We start from the raw sequence: 13,119 nt of genomic DNA, 5'->3' as shown, positions 1-13,119 counted from the left end.
TAAATTTTATATCGTTTTCCTTTCAGTTAATAGGAATTTAAAAATTAAAAATTAAAAATTATAGAATGTAAAAAAATTGAACTTTTGATATCTAGCAATGGAATTTTATGTAAAATGTTAGTATGTAAAATATTAGTAATCATATCTGTACATAATATCTATACTTTGTTTTTTGGTAGTGTTGATTTATTTTGCAAATTAAGTTATTTTTTTTTAAAGGTGCTTGCTAATATCATACTCACTGATTCCTCTGAATACTTTTCCTTTTTCATTAGGAATTGACTGGCTTTTGTTTTCCTTGTTTTTTTTTTTCTTCCCATAGTTGTGATAATCAATGCATAGATAATATTATTTCCCACAAAAAGAGAATAGCAGGTGGGGTTTTTTTGGGACATTTATCACATTTATCAATTATTACCTTCACCTAACTATTTTTCACCCATGATAATTAATGCATTCGTGTCCTCATATACGTTGACCACATATTCTGCTGATGACATAATTTATAGGGAGATGTAAGGAGTTGTTACCATATACCAGCCGTCTTCAGAGGAGAGTGAAGCATTCTATTGCAGGTTACTCTTGGTGCTAGCAGTGAGGTTATTAGAGATCCAGCGTATAACTCTTCTGCCATAAAGAGATTTTTATTGTATCTTGCATTTGTCTGGAGGGCAGTTACCTGATACTTCTCATATATCTAGAAGTCAGAATATAAGCCCTCAGGGTGGTCAAAATTTGCTAAAAGTAAATATGATAAACCTTGTGCCGACTCCCCATGACAGGTACTTTACATACATTGCCCTGTTTAATCCCCATATTAATCTTACATGGTTCTCATTACTGTCACATTTTACAGAAGAGGCAGTTGAAGGTTTAGACATCTAGAACTGGGGTTTCAACTTGGGTTTGTGTGCCCCTCAGGATCCTCATTCTGAGTCCTTTATTCCCATATTCAGGCATTCAATATTTTTTTTAGTACCAGTGTTTTTTCAGTACCTACTTTTGACAAGCCCCAGGTATCTGGGATTAAAGACAAATATACAGAGTCCTAAGGAATTCCTTTATCTGTTTTTTGTTTTGTTTTGTTTTGTTTTTGGCTACAGTGAATAAGAAACAGACTAGAAAAGAGATAAGTCTTGAGGACAGAGACCCAGTGTATCTCATCTACTAAGGCATCCACGGGGCAGCACGTAGTTGGAGCTCAGTAAATACATGTTGAACAAATGAATGACATTATTGAGAAGTAATAGCTAGCTAGGAGAGAAAATGAAGTACAGAAAGGATATGAAAACCAAACAGCAGAACTGTCTTGGACCAGTTAGTGTTTGAATAAGCAATTGCATACCTCAGTGGCCCCATGGAGTATGAGGAGCCTTCAGTGTGCTGACTCATGTCCAGAATGATGGCATGGGGCCACTAAGTGACTCAGGTGATCTGGGCTCTCTGCAACAGGGAGAAAGTCACCCATGAACGTGACACCCTGCTCAAAAAGCAAGGAAGTATACAAAACATTTTAGAAAAGTTTTCATAAAAACTGGCTCTTGACCCCTTAAATACTAAACTTCAGTTTTGGGGAAGAATCACACAGGTGGAGGAGCTCTTTCCCTAATAATATTGAATAAAGGGGTATTTATAATATAATTTGTTTTCTTTCCCTGATAAATTATAACATTAAATTTTCATACCAAATGAAATCTTTAATAATTCAAGTTACATTCTTTGGAAGTTACCTTATGAAGTACTATATATAATATATAGCATATAAAAATCTATAATACTGTAACAAGTGAATAGATTGCATAAATAAGAAAATTTTGATTAATATCATTTTAAAGAATTATGACATGTTGAAATAATTCATATTTGGAGTATCATTTAGTATATGTAAGGACAAAAGTGGGGAAATTAGGAAACTCTTGAAATGATTTCAGTTTCATCATTCAGCAGCATCGATGCGCTACTTTCTTGGTCCAAGAATGTCTATTAACAGTGATGTTTTGCCTTACAGCTTTTCTGGGAGAAGAGGCTACAAGGACTTAGTGCATCAGATGTAACAGAACAAATTATAAAAACCATGGAACTACCTAAAGGTCTTCAAGGTATTATCCAAATTCAGTTGAGCAGTACCTACTATGTGCCAGGCTCTGTGTTAGATGCTGTGGGAGTCAGAAATGATTGAGACAGGGTCTTTACTTTGGGGGATTGTGTGCCTTTCTGGATGATGTCCCTCTTGTGTTGGGGTAAACCCAGGGAGAATGTACTTGAAGAGCTTGTACAGTGTTGCAGGGATGTTTCTGATTTTTTTCTGTGTAAGAATTTTGGCTTTAGGTTAGGTTCACCGTATAAATCGACCCATGTGCTGCTTTTAGAACCAAATGCAGCCGAGTGGCAGAATTTCTCAAGCTTCCTGCTCAAAGCAGCATCTGGCTTCAATGCTTGCTCTTTCACTCTTCCTCTTATCAGAAGAACAGCTAATAACTCTTCTGTCTCTCCCTGCACAGACTGCTGCTGCATGTAGCAGTGGGAACTGAGGCACTTTGGCCCAGTAACAGCAGCAAGTGGGGTCTGCGGGGTATAGAAATCAGTTAACTAGTGTGCCTGTCATATCCCATGTTAATTCCATTCCAGAGGAGCGTTATTTTTCAAGTATTAGAACTTCAGCTTCCAAATGTTGATCTAGTGTGGGTTGCTCAAAAATTGTCATAATTCATGGCTAGAACATTATCGCATCCCTCTCTTTTCTTGGAAATTAGTGCTTTCACTGGTTTCATAACTTTAGGACTTCAAGCAGTGCATTTAAATGCGGTCCTGGTGCCAGTCACGGTGTAGGTAGTGTAGGTAGTCACGGTGTGCAATTATTAATTGGTTAATATTAATTGGTTATTATTGGTTATTATTAATTGGTTAACTTGGATATTTTGTTAGGTATTTGAAAAGGATGTGAGAGCTGCAGGTACAGCATGCTTGCGTTGGCTTTTCCTGTGAATTCCCAAACAAAAGAAAAGTGTTGAGATATTGCCAGAAATTAATATTGAAACCTACAGGAGTAACTGTTGTAGGACTTGAGGGATGCATTAATAGGGAAACTCAAATATGATGTGACTTTAGAAGGGATTTAGATCATTAAAATAATTGACCCTGCTTGAACAAACGTAGCCAACTTTAAACAGTTTAGTACCTTGGAGAATGTATTTTGAAGTTGTGTTAAAGTTTTATTAAAATGCTCAACTATTTTGTTACTTTTTTTTTTTGGAATGTTAATTCTCTGGTATATGATAACTGTTCAGTAGATACGATATCATCCTTTTAAATATATGCTCCCAAACAAGCATAAAAATGTCAGTTGTTTTAGGTTATGTAAGATTTGCTTAGCACATCTGGAAGTCCCTTTAACCAGTTTGTATTTCTGATCGCAGGAGTTGGTCCAGGTAGTAATGACGAGACCCTTTTATCTGCTGTTGCCAGCGCTTTGCACACAAGCTCTGCGCCAATCACAGGGCAGGTCTCCCCTGCTGTGGAAAAGAACCCCGCTGTTTGGCTGAACACATCTCAACCCCTCTGCAAGGCTTTCATTGTCACAGATGAAGACATTAGGTAAGGCAGTTATAATATAACTCCTATTTGATAAACTTTATACTGCCTCCTAGTTTCTGTGGCACATATGGTTAAGTGATGAATCGATCAGAAAGTTACACTTTTTTTTTTTTTTTTTTTTTTAATAACTTGTGAAACTAATGGAAGGTGATATAGGGCATTTAAAACAAATACATGCTTGAAAAAAGCTGGAAATATCATCACGGTCATGTCTGAAGGACACATCAGTTGTACTCTCTACACACTGTTACTGTAGTGTCTTTTGCATTTTGGGGTTCTGCCTTTCTGCTGTAAAGAACCCCTTTCATTCAGTGATGCCTTTTGTGATTGCTTTTTGCATTGGTTTGTCTGCAAACCAGTGTCTTCTTTAAAACAAATTGTAACCATGCTGCTTTAAGCTGACTTGTGCTTTCAAAGGTCAGTTTGCTTATCTTGATTCTGTTTACTCTCTTAGGCTTAGTTTAGAGATTTATTCATTTCTGCTTCATCTTGTTTCAGGTAAAGATTTAAGGTGGTGCCACACACACACACACACACACACACACACACACAAGCTCGGTGAGAAGCAAATGGCAAATATCAAGCAAAGGGTAAAGCATAAAGTGGTAAAACAGAGCCCGGGGTAAGGAGAGGACACGAGGTTCCTTTCTTAACCTCTTTTACTCCAGGACTGCTCCACAAGTTAGTTTTTAGCAGCAAATAGTGAAAAGAAAATGTACAATTCAGATTGATAATGCCCAGAATGTATGAGCAAACCGTTGCTCAAAAGAAGCAAACTATTCCAGATATTCAGAGCAGAAAGAAATTGTTATATGGGATTTATGAACTGGAATATCATTGCCTTATAATGAGATTGTAGTGCACTGTATTTTCTTTAAAAATAGGACAATGCATATCTTTCACCATTTCTATCCTCTGAATGTTAAATCAGAAAGTTTTATTAGAGTATTATTCCTAGACAAAACCAGCAGATGGCAGTTTTGAATCATAGAATTTTAAAATGTTTATATTTGTATTTTTTTTCTAAATCCATGAAAAGGTGGCATGAAAATGTTTTTAAATGTGTGAGTCTACCTAGGTTTGTAATTGTAAAGCACTTGCTAGGTTTTAAAGTAGTTCCTTTTGCAAAGATGTAAAAGGTGTAAAATGACTCAAAGTTGCATTCACATGCATTGATTGCATGGAATTTAATCAGCTTTATTTTTTTTTTTTATTTTTTTTTAACGTTTATTTATTTTTGAGACAGAGAGAGACAGAGCATGAACAGGGGAGGGTCAGAGAGAGGGAGACACAGAATCTGAAACAGGCTCCAGGCTCTGAGCTGTCAGCACAGAGCCCGACGTGGGGCTCGAACTCACGGACCGTGAGATCATGACCTGAGCCGAAGTCGGCCACTTAACCGACTGAGCCACCCAGGCACCCCTGATCAGCTTTATTTTTTAAGAAAAACAAAATGTAATTCAAGAGGAGGAAGCGACTTGCCCTTTGGATTATTCTTACCCTTGAGGAAGGAAATTACCCTGGAGACAGGTTCTTACCTGTCTTGGAATGAATACCGGGTAAATCAGTAGGGATTCTGCCAGGTCACTGTGGGCGTAGACTGAGGGCCTCTGGGTGATGTCATGGGAATGCTGATGCCTTCAACAGCAGATCTTTTGATAGTAGAGCAGACTATCTCAAAGCCAGATCTCCATGATTTCCTTTTAGGGTAAACTTGTTTAACAAATTATCCATTTGATTTAATTGTCGTAACAGAAATTATTATGCACACATTTCTTGTTGAATTAATACAGGTTCAAAATTATTGCAAATGGAATTATTACCCTTTCTCTAATTGTGCAGCCAATATTCTGTTTAATTGTTTTTAATGCTTTTTTTTTTTTTTTGAGGGGGGTGGGAGGAGCAGAGAGTGGGTGGAGACAGAAGATCTGAAGCAGGCTCCGCGCTGACAGGAATGAGCTGATATGGGGCTGGAACTCACAAATCGTGAGATCATGACCTGATCCGAAGTCAAGACACTCAACCGACTGAGCTGTCCTGGTGCCCTGCCAATATTCTGTTTATATTAGACCTTCAGTTAAAGATCTAAACATTGGGGCACCTGGGTGGCTCAGTCGGTTAAGCGTCCGACTTCGGCTCAGGTCATGATCTTGCAGTCCATGAGTTCGAGCCCTGCATCAGGCTCTGTGCAGACAGCTCAGAGCCTGGAGCCTGCTTCGGATTCTGTGTCTCTCCCCCTCTCTGCCCCTCCCCCGCTCATGCTCTGTCTCTCTGTCTCTGAGAAATGAATAAACCTTAAAAAAAAAAAGATCTAAACATTAAGTATATATTTTTTTCAGCATATTCGATAACATTTTAATCCTTGGATGTTATTTTAATATAAATAACAAGTCCTCACAAACTTAGCAGCCTAAAACACCACCCATTTATAGCTCACAGTTCTGTAGGCCGGAGGCCTGGGGCTGATATACAAGTCGATTCTCTGCCCAGGGTCTTTCAGGGCGGAAACCAAAGTGTCAGTTGCACTGCATTCCCTTCTAATATCTTCTTTCAAGGTCCTGTGATTTTTGCAGAATCCATTTTCTTGCAGTTGTAGGACTGGGGCCCCTGGTGTCTTGTTGGATGTGGGGTGAGGCTATTCACAGTTCCTTGCTCTGAGGTTCCCTCCACATTTTCTCCCAATTTCTTTCAAAAAGGGCGCAGCCTCTTGTAAGAGTTCTTATGAGGTGAGGCCCTCTGGGATAATCTCTTTTGATTAACTCAAGGTCCCATCGATCAGTAGCCTAATCACGGAGGGACATCCTGGCCCATTCACAAGTTCTGCCTCCCTGAAGGGGAGGGAACTGCACAGGGAGTCTCTCCAGGGGCAGGGACTGTTGCATTCTGCCTCCCACCATGGGCAGATGCAGATGCTTTATTTCAGCTTACATAAGTATGGGAAGGAACGCTCAAGACAAAAGAGAATCGATGGCAAACATTAGATTTGCTCTGGTTTCTTCCTAATGGGATTACTCTGGGGCACTGGTGCAGATTCTCATACTCAGTTACTAGGAGTGAGAGATTGCCGATGAGACTGATATGCCATTTGTCATAAACCTTGAGTCAGGGAGCCCAAGGCGAGGCTGACTATGTAAGAAATAAACAATGTTTCTTCTTGACCGTGCTCCAACTACATGAAAATCTGTTCAACTCCAGTTTCTTAACATGGCAGAGGCTTACTCAGTGACAGCCTTCCTCTTTGTGAAAATTCATGTATAAAGTGGAAATGTGTACCTTTTAACTCTTTGTGCTGTTTTTTTGACTGCAGTAAAGAGGACATCTAAAGTTTTTGTGGCTGTAGAGTTTTATGTTAGCTTCTCACTTGGGATATAGTCTCAGGAGATCAAGAAACGTGCAGGCTGGGATACAGCACAGCACATGCAGCTTTACAACTGGCTGAGGACGCAAGAGGCACGTCCTCAGGGAAGCTTCACGTGCTCTTCCAGAATGTCGCCCCACCACTTTCCCAGGTTTGAGGCAGTGCTGCACTTCGTTTTCCTCAATATCGACAGAGAAAAATCACCCCCCCCCCCAGCCCCCACTGTAGAGCCCTCAGTATTGCTTGTTGTGTCTCTTACTTGTCACCGAGCTGTTCCATGTCCCAGTCTACATCTGTCCTAACCACCTTTCCTCTGGCCTCAAGACGCGATCTGTCCCGCTCTCGAGTCAAGGCCAGCACCCCACTTGTGGCTCTACTTCTTTCCCTGTCTTGGGTTTCCTGAACCTCTTCCTTCCTAGGGTTCCCCCTTCTCTTGGCAGCCGTGGCCTCTTCGCTGGGTTCTGGATGTGAATTGCTACTTACCGTCTTTGCTCAGGAGAGCTGTTTTAGGAATCCCTCTCTCGCACTGTCACGGAGCTACTCTGAAATTTAGTCTGACTTCTAGACACAAAGTACATACCAGTAGACTTTCTTCCCGGGCTTTGTTTCCCACCAAATGGTTCAGAACCTCTTTTTATGACTTGGCGCTATTAACTTTCACTTTTGAGGTCCCACTGCAATCCCCAAGACACAGAGAAACTTGTGGCATGTTCTTAACCTCTCAGCTCATCTCAGTTGAGATGCTGTTCGGCTTTTCTCCTTGGTCTTGGCTTCTTTGTGATGGCCTGCTGTCGGTAGGACTGGGAACCCAGGGAAGAGCTCCGACGGGCTGGCCCCTAACAAAGACAGAATGCGGCACTCCATCGTGCCCCCATTTCCTCCATCTTCCTCTGTGCTTTGTTGAACAAATCTCTTCCCCTTCTTTATTTCCCATATAACTTTTCTTTTATCCCTGCTTTCAAGTTATTTCTAATCTCCCTTACAGCAACAGCCCCAAATCTTCACATACTTGAAAGTTTTGAAATTGAAGAAGAGGTCACTGCAATAAATCCACTCCTGCCAGGAATTCTCAGCGAGATGTGGGATACCTGCTTGTCTGAAGTTTCCTCTTTTTGGCAAGGCCCGCCTCCTGTGCAATTTGGCTTTGTGGGTGTAGGAGAAAGTTTTGCAAAGTTAAGGAGAAGGAAATGTACTGTTGGGAGTTTTCGTGATTTTGATAAACTAAACATAAAGTGTAGTAGCAGCTGCATGGTTCCAGTACTTGCCAGATCATCAGTGTGATTTTACTTTTTTTTTTTTTTTAAAGGAAACAGGAAGAGCGAGTACAACAAGTACGCAAAAAATTGGAAGAAGCACTGATGGCAGACATCTTGTCACGAGCTGCTGATACGGAAGAAATGGATATCGAAATGGACAGTGGAGATGAAGCCTAAGAATATGATCAGGTAAACTGAGAGCAGAGGGGGAGGGGCTTGCACCTGAAGATGGTTGATTTCTTGCTTTTGCCCTTTGTGGCCTGCCTCAGCAAAGTATAGACGCTCCCCCGCAGGGGTGAGCAGGCGCCGTTCGGCCTCTTCTGTGTTTAAGAATCACCCTGTTGTCCTAATGATGTGAAGACACTCACAGCCCTGAAGCCACTTGCAAGGAGTCTAACCTCCTCTTGTAATGCCAGGTGGAAGAAAGGAGAGCCGTCGCAGGTGGTGAAGGTGGCGGTCATCCCCGCCACACCATCTTTCTGGGGTCTGTTGTTCCCCCCCTCCCTTTTTTTTTTATTTTTTATTTTTGAGAGAGAGAGGGAGAGGGAGAATGAATGCGAGCAGGGGAGGGGCAGAAGACAGAGGGAAACAGACTCTGAAGCAGGCTCCAGGCTCTGAGCTGTCAGCACAGAGCTTGATGTGGGGCTGGAACTCACACCACGAGATCATGACCTGAGCTGAAGTCAGATGCTTAACGAACTGAGTCACCCAGGCGCCCCTGTTGTCCGCTCTTGAAAATTAGGGCCCTAAAGTAGGTTTTCTCTAGCATAGATTTGATGCAGAGAGACTCAGAAGGACATTTTAAAGGATAATAAATAATTTACCTTACAACATACAAACTTTGACCTTGTCGTGAGCTCACATGAGTGTCATAGGTTCTGTCCTGGTGGGTATATATTCTCTTTAAGTGGCTGTGGTCCAGGCTCCAGGGGTTAATGTGGCATCTTGCTTCCCAACTGCCATCCTGCTTGGTTTCAGCAGACCTTGTCTTACTTTCTGTCCCCTATGAGTCAGTGACTTATTTATGTCTTTTGAAGCCAAAACTGAGGCATTGTGGGGAGAGAGAGAGAGAGAGAAAGAGAGAGAGAACAAACAGAGTGAGTTAGAATTCTAACTCCTAGATGTTTTTGAATCTGTCCTCCCCCATCCCTTTCAGTCTATGGACCCACACCTGGCCCCGCTTAGTCATTCTTGCTTTTGGTGCTAGTTCTGGAGACACAGTGGTGGCCACAATCACATGGTCCCTCTGCTCACGGAACGTGCCATACAGTTGTACTAACCAGACACTCACCACATTCCATAATTACCAATTGTGATCAGTGCTACAAAGGAGAAGCAAAGGTACTGGGGGAGCTGATGGCAGGGGAGCTAACGTGGTGTGAAGGGTCAACAAAGCCTCTGTGAGGAGGTGACATTTATGTTGAGCCTCAAGGGCAAGCAGCAGTAGGCCAGAGTTCGGGATAAAAGTGTTCCCATGTAAAGAAACAGCAAGGAGAAGTCGGTGCCTTTACAGTAGGTCTGGGGAGCACTGGGAGAATGTGTGGAGGCGAATCTTATGCTGATGGGTTGTTGTTAAGGGTTTCCAGCTTTAACATTAAAGCAAATGGGAATCCACTGAAGGCTGAGGAACATGGTCAGATGTGCTTCTGTGCAAGTTCCTTTTGGCTGCCGTGTGAAAGAGAGGATTAGAGCAGGGACAGCCTGGACGCGGGGTGGCCAGTGAGGAGGCTGTTGTAGCCTGGCAGAGAGAGAGATGGTGGCTTCACAGGAATGTTGGCAGTGGGTGCAGAGAAAGAGGAAGAGCAGAGGTCCGTTTGAGAGGTATTTGGAGATAGAATCAGCTTGACCAGGTGACTGAATGGAAGTGATGGGGACGACTCCAGGTTTTTCACTTGAGCCGCCGAGGGATGGCCAGAGGCCTGTTTGGTACAGGCACAGACAGGGTATTGTGTGCAGGGACGCTGAGTCAATGGTTCACACAACCTTCCCTTCCCATCAGTGCCTTTGCCGTAACCCAGGGAGCGGCTCATGCCACAGTGATACAGAAATCGTGTAATAACTATAGTGCCTCACATTATGTATTCAGTGATAGCATTTCCACTTGGTGACAGTTTCCTGAACACACAGAACCATGGGAATCCAGTTCAGTGCTATTTTAAGTCTTTTTTTTTTTTCTCCCTTATTGAGGACAGGAAGACGCCATGTTGGTATTGAATCTTGTTTTCCACTCTGGCCGGGATGTGTTTTATGGGCTTTGATGAGTGTGCGTGGTCTGTGTAAGTCCTTCAGAGGAAAAGTCTGAAGCATGTTTCTTCTGTCTGAAGGCTTCAGCCATGCTGTCTCTGGAGCGCAGTGTGGGCATTGGAATGGTTGTGCCTGGATTGCATCAAAAGGGACTCTAGGAGAGCCCTCCTCTTCAGAGCCTTTTAGCATTTGTTGTTTTTCAGACTTTGTCCTGAAGACAATTTAATCAGGGGTCTGCTAACTGAGGTTTCATTAGACCCTTGTTTACATCGCAGATCACTTTGCAAATGGGTATCAAGGCAGTACCCTGATTTATGTAAGCAAGCATGGGTTTTAGGGACTAGGCACTTTGTTCATGTAAGAGCCAGCATTGGGGTCCTGGGTGGCTCAGTAGGTTAAGTGTCTGACTTCAGCTCAGGTCATGATCTTGCGGTTTGTGTGTTTGGGCCCCTGTTAGGCTCTGTGCTGACCGCTCTGACACACACACTCTCTCTCTCAAAAATGAATAAGCATTATAAATAAATAAATGAATGAATGAATGAATGAATGAATGCCAGCATTGCCCATTGCCTGGCACAAATGTGGTTAATGGTGGGAACAAACTAATTAATATTGAGTGATTAGAATTTTAATATATACTTAAAGTAGCCATTGTTTTGGCATGTTGGGTACAGAGAGATTCAGAGTATGGGTATCACATCCTAAACTGGGGAATGATATTATGAGACCAGGCCATTAGACTCGAAGGTTGTGGAAGAATTAGAAGTACTTCTTAGTTCTCAGAATTAAATGTACCTAATTCGCTCATTTAGTCCTCTCTGCACCTAAAGTGTTTCATAAACCAGAGCACTGCCACATAACGTAATCAGGTGTTTGTAATAATCTGTAGAATAGGTAGGGCTTGGCTTGATCAAAGGGTAGGTCATGGCCGACTTCGCATGGCTCGTAAGAGATGGAGCCTGTAACATGCAGTTCTGCTTGGGTCTGTCACCCCACCATGCCATGGTTCTTTCTGATGTTCCTTATTAGCAAAGTGGGCCTTTATTTATTTGTTTTATTTTTATTTAAAAAGTTTTTTAATGTTTATTCATTTTTGAGAGACAGGAGAGACAGAGTGCAGGCAGGGGAGGGGCAGAGAGAGAGGGAGACACAGAATCCGAAGGAGGCTCCAGGCTCTGAGCTGTCAGCACAGAGCCTGATGTGGGGCTCGAACTCATGAACCATGAGATCATGACCTGAGCTGAAGTCGGATGCTGACTGAGCCACCCAGGTGCCCCTATTTGATATATATGTATATATATCTGTAACAGATTGAGAACTGTTAAAATTTTACAATCATAGAGGAGTACCCAGATTATCGCAGTTTTAGGAGTGAATGCAACAAGAAGAAAACCATAAAAGCAAAGGTTTTAAAATATGTAGCTACATCTGAGATACGGGATCACATATATAAACTCTGCCATTGCACAGTACTGTTTCACCGAGGTGAAATAATAATAAAACTTCAGTGCATATCTGTCATCTCTAAATGCTCTGAAGTAAAGTAAATCAGTTAGTAGTTTTTCTAAATTTTCTCAAAATTGTTTGCATTTGGCTGTATCTACTACAGACTTTTTTTTAAAATTTGTATGCCCTATGATTTCTGTTTTTATATGGATTCAATTAATTATAGATAGTATTTGTGTTAGCATACAAAGCTGTACATATGACTCTTTTGAAAATAAAAGGAGTATAAAGTTATTGTTAAAGCACTTGAAACAATGAGAGGATATGTTGAACATTTTTTATGTACAAAGCGCTGTAATGAAATGTTAACAAGACTTTAAAAATGTGGTTCTACGTGAAGTTTAGCCTCTACTTTTTCAAGTTCTGCTGACCTCACCTGAGAAATCATTGAATTACTTAAATTTGTTTGTTTTTCCTTACAGGTAACTTTCGACCAACGTTCCCCAAGAGCAAATTTCTAGAATTGAACAAAAGCGTTTCCACTGGGTTTCGCCTGTAAGAAAAAAAACATACCCGAGCACATACAGCTTTTTAATAGCACTAACCAATGCCTTTTTAGATGTATTTTTGATGTATATATCTGTTATTCAAAAAATGATGTTTATTTTGAGTCCTAGGACTTAAAATTAGACTTTTGTAATATCAAGGAGGACGCTTAAGTTGAAGCTGAGCTTTTGATGCCAGGTGCAATCTACTGGAAATGTAGCACTTACGTGAAATATTTGTTTTCCCCCGTTTTAATATGAACCGATCAGTAGTACCAAATAAATCTCCCAATTAAAGATTATTGTGACTTCACTGTATATAAACAGATTTTTATACTTTATTGAAAGAGGACACCTGTACATTCTTCCATCATCACTGTAAAGACAAATAAATGATTATATTCACAGACTGATTGGAATTCTTTCTGTTAAAAGAGCACACATAATAAATAGCCTCCCCCGCCCCCTTGGGATTCCTGATTTACAGTCAGCTGTGATCCCTGGGCCTTAGGTTTCAAATGGAGGTGGTAGAGAATAGTTCATGCATTTGCAATACGCCTCCGAATAGCGTGAAAACTGTGTCGCTTTCCCCTGAATTCTCAGTTGCCATCTAGCATGTGTCAGGGTTTTTTTTTTTTTTTTTTTTCTTGCCTGTGATTAGTACTTTTGTTAGTTT

The 13,119-nt window shown here is 41.3% G+C and overlaps 1 protein-coding gene across 1 annotated transcript in view; it reads left to right on the top strand.

Moving 5' to 3' along the window:
* MBD2 (methyl-CpG binding domain protein 2) overlaps positions 1-12,852 on the top strand; it is a 65,234-nt gene extending 52,382 nt beyond the window's left edge. The window contains exons 4-7 of the mRNA XM_053205694.1: positions 2,009-2,099; positions 3,417-3,594; positions 8,259-8,397; positions 12,381-12,852. Of these exons, the coding sequence (XP_053061669.1) occupies positions 2,009-2,099; positions 3,417-3,594; positions 8,259-8,385 (396 nt within the window). The 3' untranslated portion in view covers positions 8,386-8,397; positions 12,381-12,852. The remainder of the gene's footprint in view (positions 1-2,008; positions 2,100-3,416; positions 3,595-8,258; positions 8,398-12,380) is intronic.
* The last annotated feature ends 267 nt before the right edge of the window (positions 12,853-13,119 follow it).

This window comes from Acinonyx jubatus, chromosome D3, assembly GCF_027475565.1.
Source record: "Acinonyx jubatus isolate Ajub_Pintada_27869175 chromosome D3, VMU_Ajub_asm_v1.0, whole genome shotgun sequence".
In the NCBI taxonomy this organism is placed as follows: Eukaryota; Metazoa; Chordata; class Mammalia; order Carnivora; family Felidae; genus Acinonyx; species Acinonyx jubatus.
Note: the sequence above shows the minus strand (reverse complement) of the source record. Positions and strands in the feature narration are given on the sequence as shown.